The following is an 18058-nucleotide window of genomic DNA, read 5'->3' as shown; positions in this document are numbered from 1 at the left end:
TAATGGTCTAAGATAACATACACATAGTGCTATTGTTATTATCTTGTTTGCAGAGTTTCAGTATAATGCATGACCTTTATGTACATGCCAGCGTCGACCTGGACAACAGAGACAACACCTGAAATCAGATTCTACGGCAGAAGGTCTGTGGTTTTTCTCTCTGGAAACGATTAACCTTAGCCACTGAAGTACGATTAGTCCCACCACCTGAAGAAGATCCTCCACTCTCTTACACCAAGTGCTTCACAACAAAATGCTTGAATATTTTTCAAAACACATGGTCAAATATACTTCTGTTGATATAACAGCTATGTTTGACAGCTCCTCAAACATTAATAAGGCTATATTGATGTATAATCCGCACACAATCACCTCAAGCTTACATTAATCAGAAAGTAAGCGCTGCTGATTCAATGTTTGTAAAGAACCAAAGCCTTGTGTTCTGTCATTGTGTTCCATGAATTCATGTTTCCCTTCCAAAGAAAAAAGGAGAACTTGGCTACCGGAGAGCCACAGGATATGATGTAATTTCTCAAGTGCATGCCTTAACAATCCTGCATTGTCTCAACAGACACCGCCTAAAGCACATACTGCAAGCAGCGTTAAGGGTGAGGATGTACAGGTACGTGAACTCATACTTAAAAACATTCCAAGTACAAAAGTCATTTTCAAAGCTATCTCTTCACTGCTAATCCGCATACCTGTTATGGTACTCACAGATCTTTAAAACCCTATGAAATGAAATGTCTCGACAAGCACAGTTTTTTTGTGCTGATACATGTAAAGAAGGCATCACCCTTTTATGATTAAATAATCAATAGCCATTAGTTGAGTTATGTCAATGCTGCTTTGTTGCAAGTCACAGCACAGGAAAGTGTTTTTGGAAGGTGAGGCATTCTTATCTTAAAGAACATTCGACTGGACAAAATATATGCTGAATGCCAAGGGGTCAAGGTTTGGCTATTTAGTATGGGATAGTTGGATCTTAGAAGGGATAAGCCACACTATATATTGCTAACATTTCATTATATTATTATTATAAGTTTTATAGAGTCCAAATAATTTTTGAAGGGCTCTTAAAGGGATAGTTCACCCTAAAATGAAAATTATGTCATAATTTACTCACCCTGGCGTTTTTTCTAATACCTACTGCCTAGGCCTAGGAGAATAAAAAAGAAATGTCCCCCTTGTGCTTATAATGACAGTGAATAGAGACCAGCATCAAGCTTAAAAAAAAAAAAAAAAAAAAAAGTATCATAGAATGATCCCTTGCAACACATGTCATTTATTCCAAGTGTTCCAAGTGGAATAAAAATTAAAAATTTCAATGTTTTAACGAAATTCATGACCTTGGCCGTTGGTCTTCTGTGCGATGTGCACGTTCGTGAGAATCTGTCAGTCTCGCAGTTCACTCAGACTCACCGAGAACAGCATTCACAAGTTCTGAGTTCTGAGAAATCAAGATTAACAAAAACACAACATGAAATTCAACCAACTTCTTCTCTGGGGGTGAATATATCCGTTGTGTTTGTCGTAACAAGAAGTTATCGCGTTCACATCCGTCAACTGCCACTCTGACATCAGACAAACAGAGTTCCAGTCTGGTGATATTTGACTCAGTGAAGAAATACACAGATACTTTTTTGAGATTTCTAGACATTGTGTTTCATGTTGTGTTTTTGTTAATCTTCTCACAACATGTGTGCTTTTCTGGGCGAGACGGAGAACTCTATCGCTAGTAGTCTCATGACTCTCATGCAGACATGCAGGGAAGACCAACGGCCAAGGTCAAGAATTTCGGTTTGTTTTTCACTAAACCCTGTTGTATAGCCCCAGAACACTTACAGTTGTGGTCAGAATTAATAGCACCCCTGTTAAATATGATCAAAAATGGCTGTAAAAAATAAATCTGTATTGTTTATCCTTTTGATCGCAAAACACGTTGGCCACAATTATTGGCACCCCTAGAATTTTTACGAGTAAAATATCTCTGAAGTATGTTCCCATTAATATTTACCTTTAGCACACCAGGGTGACTAGGAACATCATATTTACCAGGGGTGCCATTAATTCTGACCACAACTGTATATAAGGTACATGACGCATGGGATCATTCTGTCATTCTTTTTAAAAAAAAGCTTGATGCTGTCGCACTACAATTATATGGAAGAGCTAAAGTGGATTTTTTTAAAAAATTCTCCTTTTGTGGTCTATAAATGTGAGAATGGCATACTGCATTAGAACACCAGGGTGAGTAAATGATGACTTCATTTTAATTTGAAGGTGAACTATCCCTTTAAATGAATAAAAATTACTTATTTTTTATATATGCATATGAAAATGTGTGTGCGAAAAAGTCTGCATTAATGGTATCAAAGGATTTTGACATTCTGCTTTGCAGCTGCATGCAGTTCTCAATCTCTTACTACATCTACTCTAAACATGCTGCAAGCCTTTGCACTCAAAAAATATGAAAATATTTTTGCCAGCAGCCAGATCCATGCAAATGCACAAGCATTTGTCAGAATCTGGCTGAATATTATTTGCATGCATTAAAAAGAGCGACGGGACTGTATTAGCAGCACTGATCTTTATATGAGGCTAATGTCATCAGATTGTCTGTCTTTCTACAACTATCATCATTTTTTTTCCAGGCTATTTTTTAACTAAACTTTGTATAAAGATAATTCTCAACTTGAAAGACATAACAAAATAATTTGATATACTATTTTAATTTATACAATATGTGTGTAAACATGCATAAATGGGTATTGCATATTAATGTGTTATTGGGGTGAGCTTTTTGTCAACATGTAATAAAAAAGACAAATTATTTGAAAATTATTCAGATTTAAATGATAATTACAAAACATTATCCATAAGAGAGCTAAATTCAGTCATTAGTCAATGTCAGTCATTTTTAAAGAGTTGTCATGGTCAAACCTCCAAACATTTGGCCAGAGGTGTAAAGAGTACCTGAAAACCATACTTGAGTAAAAGTACAGATACCTTGCAGCAAAAATGACTCCATTAAAAGTTACAACTTTCAATACGGCTTGAGTAATGTGATTTTAACAGTAATTAAGTATTTTCCTCGTAACCTACTGAATATAGGCTCAAAGATGCACTAGTCCTCAACACCTAAGAGACATGCCAGTGAAAAACAAGAAACCGGTGATTTGTAAGGAGAGCAAGCATATATTTATTTTCTAAAATTGAAATAAAACTGAACACCTCAAAATTGCAATAAATCAAGGTTTACACAACAGCCTCTTAAACGTCTACAAGCACTAAAGTCTCAGTTAAGCTCAAGTGCTCAGAAAGGGAATAAGTAAACCCATATCCGTCAAAAAGTTATCTTCAAAATAATGTTAAATGAAATAGTCCCCCTCGGTCCGTTCACTGCAGGGCCTGGTGTGGTCACACTGGTTGCACTGGCCTAAGGACAGCCCTGGTGAAACACCTGCGATTCAAAACTACCTGCTAATGCATTCAAGCAAAGTAGCCTTGTTGACAAGTTTGGCTGAGTACAAAACACACAAAATAGTATAGTACCTTCAATGCCTTGTAAATGGCGATACACTTCTTTTGTAGCAGAAATAAACTGCTGCAGAAAAAGTTAGGTGCCATATAAGTAATTGCATTACTTATCACAAATGTATTGGAGTAAGTCCATTTACTTGCTCAAAAATATAGTCAAGTAAAGAGTAAAAGTTGCTAATATCTTTGATACCCATGTAAAAGCCACTAATCACTAATTACTAGTACTAATCACTAATTAGATTTATTCAAATACTTAACACACTGCATTTGATATCTCTGAAAAGCCCTGAATGTGCTCCTCACAGTCCATCCAGTACACTACATTAAACAGTACAGGAACTGTGACATGTATAGTCTCAGAGAAATTCGCTAAAATGACAAATGACATTTTTGCAATTGAATTAACAGATTAAATTTTAAAATATTGAATCTGAAAACTATGTTTTCAAACAGTGTGAAAGGAAACACAACCCAGATGCATATCAGCAGGTTCAGCTGTGTTACAAGTGTCACATTTCACATAAAATCACATTTGTGCCTTGTGGGCAAATAAACTCAATGATAGTAACCATAATAACTAACAAGACACAGCTGAACCAAATAAACTAATGAAGGAGGAGTGGCTAGAAACTGAACAATGAACACAGAGGAAGTCCAAACACAAACAGAAACATGACAGTAAATGGGACGCTCAGGTTTTTGTAGGCTATATTTTCTCTTTTTCCCTCTGTATTTCCCTCTTTAGCTATTCAGAACAGTACTGGGTGAAGGGCTAAGGGCAAATTACCAGAAAGTGTCCCACTTTACCCACACTGTAAACAAATATTTTCATGATTTGTTATTACAACTTTTAATCTTTTGTCAAATCAACTTAGATAATTAATGTGGTTCAGATAACATCATATTTTGAGTTTCTATGTATTAAACCAATCTCTTTTTTGCATTAACTCAATTTTTTTATTTCAATGAACTCAAAATTTTAAGGCAACCATGTAACTTACTTTTTTAAGTTAAACCAGCAATAATTTTTTACAGTGCATGAATACTACACATATACATACGTTACAAAGACCTCAGTAGAAGTTTCCTATAAAAGGGTGAAAGCAGAGAGACACATATTGACAGATGAGAAAGGCTTCACCTTTACAGAACACACCTCATAAAATAATGTGACATGGCATTCCCCTTCTCAGGTTATATGCCTTCATCAATCTTCATACTGTGTGTAAAAACAAATCCAGATTGCTTGAAGCACCGGTTATAGAAATATGCATGTATGATTGTCTAAACAAGTGTTGACTAAAAATGAGCAGGTTGCAACTGAACTACTTTGGACACATTGCAAATTGTCATGGAAACGGGAAAATATTGATTTATGAACTGATTTTCTGCAACTCGCCTGGGGAGCCAGTTCAGAAATTTTATAAATTGCTCTAAATTAAAAAAAGAGTATAATTTAGCCCCTAGCTTTAATCCAATGCGGAACAGAGGTGAGCAGAAAATCTAGTTTGCATGTTAAGCTTTCGAGAAATCATGCGAGAGAGACCTGACAGGAAATGTTGTGCAAATAGTGTCTTGTTCAGTGTTGATCAGACCTGTTCATTCAACAGGCCTGTAAAAAGACTCAATGTGCTGCTGAATTCAGTCCAGCACACACACAGCAAACATGAAACAATGCTGAAGAGAAATATTTACAGCTCAACCCAGAGGGGAAGGGAGCTGGTTTCAGGTACTTTTCAGGTTACTTTCATTTGCTTTCAAAATATGAAAGAACAAAGAAACTAAATTCCTTACATACTTACATGCGAGCGAGCGAGAAAAGACATAATTGTCTCAACCACAGCATTTCAGAACAAGATGAAGGGGGGAAGGGTTGGAAACACTGTGACTTTTGTTCTGTAGCTCTTTATCCATTTCTCATGAACTGATCTCTGTAATTGACATGAGGATAATGAAGAGTCAGTCACTGTATATTTAAAGGGATAGTTCGCCCAAAAACAATAATCTACTCACCTTCATGTTGTTCTTTCTTCTGTGGAAAAGGTATATTTTATGTAAAAGGTAGGCTATATGGTCTGTTTGTCACATAAAGCTATCATATGGCTTCTTTTATGATACTTTTATGATGCTTTTTCGTTATTTTGGAGCTTGTGAGCCCTAGTACTTGTTAACTTCCATTACATGAAAATGATCAGAAAGCCTTTAAAATATATTTATGTTCCACAGAAGAATGAAAGTCATGTGATTTTGGAATGACATGAGGATTAGTAAATGATGCATTGAATGAATGAATCATTTTTCAAATGTATATGTTTGTTACTTAAAAGTAAAAGTTATAAGACCATTAAATGAAGCTCAACAAATTAAACGTATAGGCTTCTTTTAACACAGTACAGTAGTGGCCAAAAGTGATGTCCGGAGGGGATATATGAGGAAAATATTTACGATTTTTAAAAAATATTTTAAATGTGAGGGAAGAACAAAATACTAAATTTGGTTAAGGTATTTATCTGACAAAATTATTTGGCAAAAACTATAATTACAGTGTTAATTTACTATGCAAAATAATGCATATAAAAACAAAAAGCTCACCGGAAAGACATATATTGACTACAACAACATAATCAGTTATTAATATTTAATTGGATCTCTCGTTTTTGCACAGCCTGGCCAAAAAATATGTCTGCACAATTTGGTATGTTTAATTGTGTTATCACAAATAAAACAATTGACACAAAGAATAACTACGCAATATGCTTACAAAAAAGGGTGAAGATGTCAGAACTGGAAAAAACATGGACACCTCAAAATGTATGTTTTGATATCTTTAACAGATTTTTAATAATATTTTTAAAAAGGGTGAAGATGTCAGTTTTCCTATAGGCCGGACATCACTTTTGCCAATGCCTTCTTATATTAATGAAACATAAAATGCCTTATTCTTTAAACAGAGAAACAAAAAAGATATTAGACAAGATACATGCTTGCATTGTGGTCTATGACTCATTGATTAAAGAGCCTGACAGTAGCATTTTTATTGAATTGGGACATCTTGATCCATGAATCAACTTCCTCCTTTAACGAGGAGAGCATTACACAAGCACTCTTGTCTTCTGCCATCTGGTGGCTGTTTCGTGATGCTGTGTTGAAGTAGTTCAGAAACACAACTATTGCTTTAAAGGCCATAAAATATCATGACCAGAGACTAAAACACATATTTCCTTCATTATGCAAAATAAATAAAAGAACTGATAAACTAACAAACACAGATGCTTTACTTTGGATTCATAACTAAATCTGATGATATCTAAGAATCCAAATATTTTTGGGGACACAAGAGAATCATTGTGCACATCAGCAGACCTCTTATAAAATGACAGCACACGTGGTATGGATGGAGGTATCAGCATCTTCTCTGCATAAGCTGTGCACACACACACACACACATCTTCTGTATGATTTATAAGCTTGTTTCCTCGTGGGGACCTAAAAAATGTCCCCACAAGGTCCAAATTTACTGGTATTACTATACTTGTTGGGAATACCAGTACACACACTCACCTGTGTGTCATCCTCCACTCCTTCACTGTTACAATTTTATAAGACCCTGCCATTTGGGTCCGTGTACTTTTTGTTCATTTCATTTCCTGTTTGGAATGGAATAATGAGAAATGAAAACCAGCTCGTTTATTCGTTTTTTTGTTTAGTTTAAAAAACGAAAAATGAGATTTTGGCTCGATTTTTCATTTTTCGTTTGTGGTTTACAAATCGGTTTATGGGTTCAATATTTCATTTGCACATGTGGGCGGTGCTTAAACGACCCTTTCATCTGATTGGTCAAAACGCTCCGCCTTCAGTAAGCTATGAGCTTTTCTTTCTGTCAGGCAGAATAAGAGTCAGTATGAGTGCGGCACTGACAAATGCACTTTAATAAAATAATGTCTGAAACCACCACTCTCTGTTAACTACGCACAATATTTGAAGCAGAAGTATGTTGCTGGTCACGTAATTCGTGCTGCTGCAAGCAACCCCAATAATGTGAGCCACAGTATAGCCTATGACAGATTATTTTAGCATAATGTATTTCCCATTGATAAATACAGTGCAAATAGATCCGTCTTTTTGGATAAAAGGGAAGTGGAAATAAAAATCAATAATAGGCTGAACTGTACCATGATAATATGTCCGTAACATGTAGCCTACCACTCTCGTCTTTTATATAGCCTAGGCTATAAATAATTTTGAAAATTGAATAGAAATAAAATGTATATTTATGAATGTAAGCATGTGTAGCCTACTCAGTTCACATGAAAAGAAAGAGACAGAAAAGAGAGAAGCTAGAATCAGTGAACGTACATTAATACTGACAAAATTACCAGGTTTGGGATGAATTAAAATCATGTAAATTGAAGAGCACGGCATAGGCTACCTTTAAAATGTTATTAGTTTTATTATAAAACTAATACAATTTTATTACATACTGAGTTTTCTTTATTATGTTGGCTTAAGAAAGACAGCATATTTGAACATTATTATTATTATTTATTATTATTATGAGAAATTGACTAGATTATCACCTAGAACTTTAATGCTTCACCAAACTCAGCTCAGACCTTCAGACTGGTCTGACTCGCTTATATCTTTTCTAACTGGTCAGACTTACTTTCCCAAAAAATCCCTTGACTTGCGTTATCTGAGCAGTGAAGGCCGTAATACTTAATGCTGTCTACTAGAGGGGGAGACAGGATAATAAGTGTTTTCTACTCTCTTTCCCTGTTTGCATCAGTTTAAATGACAAATAAATGCATGAATTTCATTCATAAATAGGCCATTATCTGTGTATCCGCTCTCTAGTTTATTTTAAGATATTGTTATTCACACTGGTTTTTGCATTTAATGTTTGTCCATCTGGAACTTTTATTTGCCATGAGCTCTATATTTTAAGATGTAGCCTACTAAAAAAAATAAAATACATTTTTTTTATTATTGTTGCATTGTTGTGTGTAATACTTACAGTAGGCTACCTTATGCCTCTGAATCTATGCCTGCCTTTCTACCCTCATATCAATATCAAATTTATTTCTAGAACACAGTTCCAGAGGGATTTAATGTTTTTGGCTTTTAGTATGAATATGTTTGCCTTACTGTTATCTATAAGCTAGTGTGCACCAAAACAAGGGCAACATTCACATTTAGAAGACCAAACCCAACGTTGAAAATGAAAATCAGTTTCAAGTACAGTAAAATCAAGTAAAGTACAGATACTCAGAAAGTGTACTTAAGTAGGCCTACAGTACTCAAGTAAATGTACTTTGTTACTGTCCACCTCTGGATGTTTTACACAATAAGGATATATTCCCATTGGGTTGTTGGGTTTTCATGTTTAATGGGAACTTTAGACATAATGATTTCTATACTGTACAAACTGTGTTATCCCCTAACTCTAATGTAACAGTTATGGGTATGTCATCTACGGACATCTAATATTATGGACATATTATCATGGTACAGTTCAGCCTATTATTGATTTTTATTTCCACTTCCCTTTTATCCAAAGAGATATCTGAACTATTTGCACTGTATTATCAACGGGAAAATAATCTGTCATAGGCTATACTGTGGCTCACATTATTGGGGTTGCTTGCAGCAGCACGAATTACGTGACCAGCAACATATTTCTGCTTCAAATATTGTGCGTAGTTAACAGAGAGTGGTGGTTTCAGACATTATTTTATTAAAGTGCATTTGTCAGTGCCGCACTCATACTGACTCTTATTCTGCCTGACAGAAAGAAAAGCTCATAGCCTACTGAAGGCGGAGCGTTTTGACCAATCAGATGAAAGGGGCGTTTCAGCACCTCCCACATGTGCAAATGAAATATTGAACCCATAAACCGATTTGTAAACCACAAACGAAAAATGAAAAATCGAACCAAAATCTCATTTTTCGTTTTTTAAACTAAACTAAGAAACGAATAAACGAGCTGGTTTTCATTTCTCGTTATTCCATTCAAAACAGGAAATGAAATGAACAAAAAGTACACGGACCCATTTGGTCAATGACCCAGTTTTGTTCATTTTCGAACAGCCTTTAAAGTTGCCCAAAGAACTGTATCTCTGCTAAATGAATTTTACGTCTGTGATGCCCTTTCATTTTACGTTTTTTGTGTCTTTTTATTTAAATTATTGTTGCGTTTCAATTTATACTTAAAAAATGTGAAAATGTGTGAAATGTGTCAAGAACTTGCTGTTGAATTCTGTCATTTTGAAAGGTCAATATAAAAATTAAATAAAAAAAACTTTAGGCATGACGTTGGCGGATATAGTTCTTCCACCAGCCAATCACAACACTCGGGAGGCGGGCGCTCGTCATTCGCGCCTGAAGTTCTGCGGGTCTCGTGCGACGTAAACAAACATTCACGTGCTTTTGAATTAGCTTATATTTTATGTAGTGAATGAGTGACAGTTCATGTGACTGTGTTTGTGTTTGTTTCTAATTTAGTAAATGAGTGCGAGTTCATCATGGCGGGAGTAATCCGCAGACTCGACGAGACTGTAGTTAACCGCATCGCAGCAGGAGAGATTATCCAGCGGCCTGCCAATGCCATCAAAGAGATGATGGAGAACTGGTGACACATTTATCGATCACTATAATAACTTCTAGTTCTACCTAATGGCATTTTAACAATTTATGTCTACTAACTGGTGTCACTAAGGTTTATCTTTAATATAATAAGTAACGTTACTGACTAAAAACAAATGTAGTCTCAAATGCTTGATTAAACTTATTGATGATTATTTATGACTGGTGTCAACTTGTTATAGGCCTACATTATTATCTGGAACGACTGATGACTAACAACCGGTGACACTTTATATATCACTAATAAATTATCATGTTTATCAAAATCTATTCAGGAACACAAATGGCACCTGTTTGGCAAAATGACCCTAATATGTTAACCTCATGTGACACAATATGAGACGCTAATATTTGTTTCGACTCCTCAGTTTGGATGCAAAGGCCACAAATATCCAGATAACAGTGAAAGAAGGTGGACTGAAGCTCATCCTCATTCAGGACAATGGCAGTGGCATCAGGGTAAGCCACTTATTTTTACACCGCACACATCGATAGACATTTGTGAAATGCCACATTTCTTGTTTGGAACTTGTTGCATTTTTATGCTTCACAGAAAGATGATATGGAAATAGTTTGTGAGCGATTTACGACCAGCAAGCTTCAGTCTTTTGAGGACTTGGCATCAATTGCAACATATGGATTCAGAGGGGAGGTACAGTATTCACTTCAGCTGATCGCTGTGTGTTGTTTACTGATCAACTTGGCTAAATCAACTCTCTCTTTTTTATAGGCTCTTGCCAGTATAAGTCATGTAGCACATGTCACAATCACCACAAAAACAGCAGATGCCAAATGTGCCTACAGGTAATTTTTTTATTTTATAGATCTTATGCGTCAGAGAAACAAGCGCCCAGCCGTCTTTAGAATTTTGTCTTTGAATTTCCGTTTTTGCAGTAGCTTTGTATATTTCTATGGCATTGCTGTCGAAAAGTAATCAGCTGGTGAAGTGGATTTACTTTATGTAGAGTTAATGAAAGTTATCATGAGCATTGTAATGTTTGAAGCGGATGTCATAATGAATGCTAGTAGACCGGGAAGATTTTACAAACGAGATCCGTAAGATCTTACCTTCATGCTGTGGAAATGCAAACCGGAAGACAGAACACAATGAGCGCAGCGCTGAAAAGGGGCGGGGCTACATAAGGTCTATATAATATATTATATATATTATTGTACAATTATGGCTGCATCCGAAATCGCATACTTCCCTACTATATAGTAGGCGAAAAACAGTATGTGACAAAAGAAGTACGTAGAAATCACAGTACTCATAAAACAGCAAAAAGTACCTGGATGACCTACTTCTCTTAGCAAGATGCTGGAGTGTGCATACGATGGACACTTTACTATCCCATGAGGCCACAGGAGAGGATTTATGAATGGCAGTGAAGCGATGTAACTGACGCTGGTAGGTCACATGATAATGACAACATGGCGAATTTAGTACGTCCTTATTAGATTCATACTATATATATATAGAACATACTTTGTTATCGGCCGTGAAGTAATTACTTATTCAAAATAAGTACCTACTCAAGAGAGTATGCGATTTCGGACGCAGCCTTTATAATTGTATATATTTTACCAGACACACAGAATGTAGTGTAAATACACTGGAGCTCAATTATTTTATTATTAATGTGTTCTTTTCTTTCATAAAGTGGTACTCTGGTTTTATTTACAGGGCTAATTACTGTGATGGGAAGCTGAAATCTCCACCCAAACCCTGCGCTGGAAACCAGGGGACGTTGATTTCTGTAGGTTTACCTGATAGCAAGTACTTTTTTACACTTTTTTTTATTCCCACAATTCCACAAGTAATCATTTCCTCCATTTTATTTTCCCTCTAGGTAGAGGATCTGTTCTATAATGTGTCCACCCGACGGAAAGCCCTGAAGAGCCCCAGTGAGGAATACTCTAGAATCATTGAGGTTGTGAGCAGGTGTGTTCATGAGATCTAGAAGGTTTTTGTTCTGCTGCGAGATCCTGAATAACTGTCCATGCCGACCTGTATGTGTTTCCTGTCATACAGATACGCCATTCACAACTCTGGGAAAAGTTTTGCTGTCAAGAAGGTGAAATGCTCATTTCTTATTGCGTTGTTATATGTATATATATATATATATATTTACTTTAATTGAAATAAACATGAACTGAAATAAAATCAATTATAGGCAAACTACAACTTTTATAACTTTTGTTTAATTCAAGTTGTACTAACACACTAAGAACTAAAATGACTAAAACTAAAATAAAAATGTATAAAAACGAAATAGACACTTGAAAACACCAATAAAAATGACACAAACTAAAACTTGACAATATAACAATAAAAAATATACTATAAAAGTATATTAATGATACTAAAATAACACTGAGAGGACACATTCAGAAAGTAAATTGTATAAAAACATTTTTCCCTCTATCCAGCAAGGCGAGATGGTTGCAGATGTGAAGACTCTACTGAATGCCTCTGTGCTGGACAACATTCGTGTGGTGTTTGGTGTAGCTGTTAGCAGGTACTTTTATGTGACCATTTTCCTGGATTATAAACATTTGAACCTCATTTAAAACTAAAGGATACATTAATTTGATGGTAAATCATGGGGTAAAGCATTTATGTGTGTGTTTCAGGGAGCTGATTGAAGTTGAGTGTGAGGATCAGAAACTCGCTTTTAAAATGAAGGGCTACATCTCCAATGCCAACTACTCTGTCAAGAAATGCATCCTTATCCTTTTTATCAACCGTATGTCTTATGAATTTGTTTCTATCTCACTTTTTAAATGCAATATGTGATATCATTTGAATACAAGACCTTCATAATTCTGACTTTGTTGTCTTCTAGATCGCTTGGTGGAGTCCAGTGCCTTGAAGAAAGCTATTGAGACTGTATACACTGCTTATCTTCCCAAAAACACTCATCCTTTTCTTTATCTTAGGTAAATCATATCACTTGATGAGAGTATTCAAATGTTTGGGGTCCATAAGAAAAAAAAAAAAATTAATACTTTTATTTAGCAAAGATAGATTAAATTGATAAAAAATGACAGTAAAAACATGTATAATATTACAAAAAATTCAATTTAAAATAAATGCTGTTCTTCTAAACTTTCTATTCATTAAATATTCCTGAAAAAATGGTTTCCACAAAAATAGTAACATAACAATATTAAGTAAATCAGAATATCCGAATGATTTCTGAAGGATCATGCGACACTATAGACTGGGGTAATGATGCTGAGAATTCAGATTTGCATATTAAAAATTTTAAAATTCTGATTTTTATATTGAATCAAAATATTTTTCTTTTAAATTGTAATATATATATATATATATATCCCAAACTATTAAAGGATAGTGTAAGTCACACAGAATATTTGAATGTAACCTGAGTTCTGCTTTAAAACAAATCTGTAAATGTTTTACTAATACTTGACAATTGTTCATTGTGAAGTTTAGAGATTGCTCCTCAGAACATTGACGTGAACGTTCACCCCACCAAGCACGAGGTGCACTTCCTACACGAGGACAGCATCACCGAGAGCATTCAGAAACACATCGAGAGTAAACTGCTCGGCTCCAACTCCTCACGCACATACTTCACACAGGTGAACCTTCAATTACAGGAGGACGGTTTTTATATCGTCTAATTTGACCAACACTTGACTGATTTGCATGATCTTTTTTAGACTCTGCTTCCAGGACTGTCGGCGTCCGCCAGCGTGGCCAAAGCCTCTTCTTCAGCAGACTCCCAGGAGCGTGTGTACGCCCATCAGATGGTCCGCACTGACTGCAAAGCCCAGAAGCTGGATGCGTTTCTCCAGCCATCTGGCTCTCAGTGCAGGCCAGATAAAGCCTCCAGCCCCCCCGCTGCCGAGCCGGACGACTCCGAGCTTCTGAATGCTGTTGAGGATCTGGAGCCGTGCGCCTCAGAAGATCTACAGACAGACTTTCAGCCTCCTCCTGATGAAGCACCACTGAGGTGAAGTGCAGAAAACTGTTGCTGAGAGTTTAACTAGTTATAGTAGAAGGCAGTCGTGGCCTAATGGTCGGAATCAGAGGATCATCCCGTCGTCTGTTTCATTTTCTTTCAGGAAAAGGCCTCATGTTGAGGAGGTGAAGGAAGATTTGACGGCCGCCTCTCTTCCCAGGAGACGTGTCATTAAACTGACCAGCATTAAGGAGCTTCGGGAGGATATAGAGCAGCAAACTCACAAAGGTCAAACTATATCCGCTTTAGGAAATAGAACAGACTGAAATTTTAGTGTTAGTGAATTAAAATCTCCCTTGACTATTTTAACAATGGAAAAGCCATTCAATGTGTCCCGTCCCAACTTCCAATAGGAGAGCAGTAAAGTATAACAATTTCAATTTCACTGTATAAATTAAATGCATATTAATCCTTATGAAAGTTACAAGTTATTTAGTCAAGACAAGTGAGCTATTTGTTTTTTTTGTCTTTTGTTGTTTGATTAACATTAAAACGCAGACAGCAGGAATATTAGATTATGGATTAATCTTGGATTATGCAACAGACAAGATCTGAGCCTTCATGCTGTTAAATAAACCAATCGGTTTGTTATATCGGCATTTTTCATGCTATAGACGATATGCCGATGGTTGTAAATTGATTTTGTCCTCCACAGGTTTACAGGAGCTGCTTCAGAAACACTCGTTTGTGGGTTCAGTCAGTCCTCAGTGGACTCTAGTGCAGCACCAGACCAAACTCTACCTGCTCAATACAACCAAACTCAGGTTACAAACAGATCAATCACTGACATAAGTTCATTCATGACTCTACTTTCATAAATAATGCTAATTTATACATTTTCCATTATTTTTCAGTAATGTTTATAATATATTTGTTGACAAACACATTTCTCTCTCGTTTTCTACAGTCAGAAGCTGTTTTATCAAATTTTGATCTACGATTTTGGTAACTTTGGGGTCCTTCGATTGTCGGTGTGTTATTGCGTTCATTTTATTTTTTGTTATACATGCTATTTAAAGTAATAACAATTTTTAATACATTTTTAATTAAAAATGTCTGTTTACTAATGGTTGCATTTGACAGATTAAAACTAAAGTTGTTTCTTCAGAATCCAGTTCCGCTCTATGATTTGGCCATGTTGGCTCTGGATTCAGAGGAGAGCGGATGGACGGATGAGGACGGATCAAAAGAAGGACTGGCCCAGTATATTGTGGATTTCCTTAAGCAGAAAACCGAAATGCTGGAAGAGTACTTTTCCCTGGAAATAGATGGAGTGAGTGACACATTCTACACGTATAAAGAGGCTGTGTTTATTTAAAGGCACAATATGTAACTTTTTTGCTTTAAAAATAGCAAAAATCACTATATCTATGTTATATATATTTTTTAGTTGTGTACTTACATTATCCCGACTGTCTCCAACAACTTTCAAAGCAGGAGAAATTTGTAATTTAATTCGAGAAACGTCCCGTTTCTTTATTTCCGTTTTATCGCCGCCAATGGCGTCATATCCGCGTTGTCCCTGGTTTCCGCTCGTGCTGCCATGGCAACCAGAGCTATGAACCAGAGCTGTCTGATAGTAACCAAAGCGACTGACGCGGACAACTTTGTAGTTCGCAATGTCTATCTGCACGCTGTTGTTGTTTCGTTCAAACATTATGGACCATGGCAAGCAGACTTTGGATAAAAAAAGAATCAATATCAGCGCGGTGTTTTCGAGATGCCGAGAGCTCCCATAGACAGTATATAAACGAGAGCTCCACGTCCGAGACTTCAACTGCTCCTACATGTACTTTATTAAACAGGTGAGCACATTTACATAAAACTAATCAATGTTTTATAGTTCAACAATGATAAAATGTCAGAATATGATCTGTATGTTATTCTAATGTTGATCTAGTTTACTGCTAGTCTCATACAGACAGACTAACACATACATTTCAACACATTCAAATGCAGTTTAGTTTGATAGTGTAATGTTAGACCAAGTGAAACAGCGCTGCGTTACCTCACAAGTTTAATTTGTCTAATAAACTGACCTGTGAGTAGTAATTCTGCGTGTAGTTCGGTAGAATGAAATGTCCATATTCCTTTTATATCCGCGGGACTCGCGTCACGTTTGGAGCTGATAGCTGTCTCTTAGCAATCCCGAACTGCTTCATATCACAGTCATGATAAAAACATTGATGTATTCAGTCATCCATAAACATTATTAGATCGGTCGGCTTGACGTTGACGACAAGATCCATAATTCTTAGCAAATGTTGCGTCATCAATCTACACCTTTGTTATTGTAAATAGATTAGCGACCCCTAGTGGCGAAAAATGCTATACTGTACCTTTAACCTCGCGTATGGTGCTTTCCTATATACGACTGCCGTACTGTAATGCAGACTCTAGTGGCTTTTTGCTTTCACAAAAGGCCGGCAACAGCAATATAATGAGACAAGATCCTAATCGAAATCAACATTATGGTGCTTCATAACTGTTATGAACTCTTGCATTTCTTTACAGGAAGGGAACCTGACTGGTCTGCCAATGCTGCTTGATAATTACACTCCTGCCATGGAGGGACTCCCGATGTTCATCCTGCGTTTAGCCACTGAGGTCGGCATTTCATGGAACTGTAGTTTATTGGGTTTTGTGCATAAAATAGACATTACAATAAAAAACAGATGCAACTTAATAACTGATGGATGATGCAGGTGAACTGGGATCGAGAGAAGGATTGTTTCCGTGACTTCAGCATAGAATGCAGTCACTTCTATTCCATAAGGAAACACTACACACTGGAGCCGGATGCAGAAGAGCCACAGGTAATTCACGTTATACACACACAAATGACATTGTGGGTAGTAACAAACTGTAATAACATGCTATTCTGAACTTGATGCATTCTGTTTTTTTGTGGTTTATGTCAATGATTTTTGATTAATAGAAGAGTTGACTGAATCCCAAATGTGCAAGGCTTGATGTTTATTGTTTGTAGGATGCAGAGATGAGCTGGCAGTGGAAGGTGGAGCATGTGCTTTTCAAAGCTCTCCGATCTCTCTTCAGTCCCCCGAAACACTTCAGTGAAGATGGCAGCGTTCTCCAGATCGCCAGCCTGCCTGAACTCTACAAAGTGTTTGAGAGATGCTGAAGTTCAGCACTTTTCAGAAATGACTGCTTCTGCTGCGCTTTGCTGGTCAGCTGACAATCCCAAAATGGCTAAGACCACGATACACATTGTTTCAGATGACCAGCTAACATTAAAACAAGGATTTATAGACATTTGTACTGCAGATGAATAAAAAAAGATTGTATTTTGAAATATTAAACAACGGATTTTATTATTGTGAACTGACTGAACTGTCTTTGAAAGTGTAAAACAGTCTTATTCCATAATGCACTTCTCTTTCAAGTCACATTACACATTTATGCATTTGGCAGATTCTTTTATCCAAAGCTACTTGGAATAATAAAGCAAAAATATGAAACGGATATCAACAACAATTCACAAAATCATGTTCAAAGGAGAAGTATGAAGTTTTTGCATCATTAACGGCACCAAATTGAATGGTAGAAATTAAAGGAGGATAGGTGATTTGTTACAGAAACATTTTTTTGTTATGCTGGTTGAAAGTCACATCCTGATAGCAATCACTAAGTTAAGTGGTCTAAATGTGTGTGTGTGTATATATATATGTATATATATATAATCTGTGGAAGGCTTAGGACCATAACATTTCAGTCCAATCATTGAATTCGGCCCGATGCAATGATACGATGTCCTACCTGCCTGTGAACGTATGCATTTCCATACTAAGTATGTTTCATACTAAGTTAGAGACGGACCTCAATCACCTTTTACACTTCCTCCTGATCCAAAGCAACGAGCT

The 18058-nt window shown here is 36.3% G+C and overlaps 1 protein-coding gene across 5 annotated transcripts; it reads left to right on the top strand.

Annotated features, from left to right (window-relative positions):
* Window positions 1-563: 563 nt before the first annotated feature.
* mlh1 (mutL homolog 1, colon cancer, nonpolyposis type 2 (E. coli)) lies at window positions 564-17519 on the top strand. Of its 5 annotated transcripts, none has more exons than XM_084093508.1 (20): window positions 564-622; window positions 10045-10171; window positions 10554-10644; window positions 10739-10837; window positions 10916-10989; window positions 11870-11942; window positions 12036-12127; window positions 12218-12260; window positions 12616-12704; window positions 12820-12932; window positions 13032-13125; window positions 13641-13794; window positions 13876-14168; window positions 14281-14405; window positions 14833-14941; window positions 15085-15148; window positions 15286-15450; window positions 16692-16784; window positions 16883-16993; window positions 17167-17519. In XM_084093508.1, exons 2-20 carry the CDS (start codon window positions 10065-10067, stop codon window positions 17317-17319), a joined length of 2142 nt encoding a protein of 713 aa, XP_083949634.1. In that variant the 5' UTR covers window positions 564-622; window positions 10045-10064; the 3' UTR covers window positions 17320-17519. The 5 variants fall into 5 exon arrangements, with proteins under 5 accessions (XP_083949634.1, XP_083949632.1, XP_083949633.1 ...); XM_084093506.1 differs by having other exon boundaries at window positions 569-622; window positions 11870-11946; window positions 12040-12127; XM_084093507.1 differs by lacking the exon at window positions 564-622 and adding an exon at window positions 9828-9947.
* The last annotated feature ends 539 nt before the right edge of the window (window positions 17520-18058 follow it).

The sequence above is a fragment of the Abramis brama genome (genome assembly GCF_963993115.1).
Source record: "Abramis brama genome assembly, chromosome: 19".
NCBI lineage: Eukaryota > Metazoa > Chordata > Actinopteri > Cypriniformes > Leuciscidae > Abramis > Abramis brama.
The sequence above is the reverse complement of the archived record's forward strand: the minus strand, read 5'-3'. Positions and strand labels throughout refer to the sequence as shown.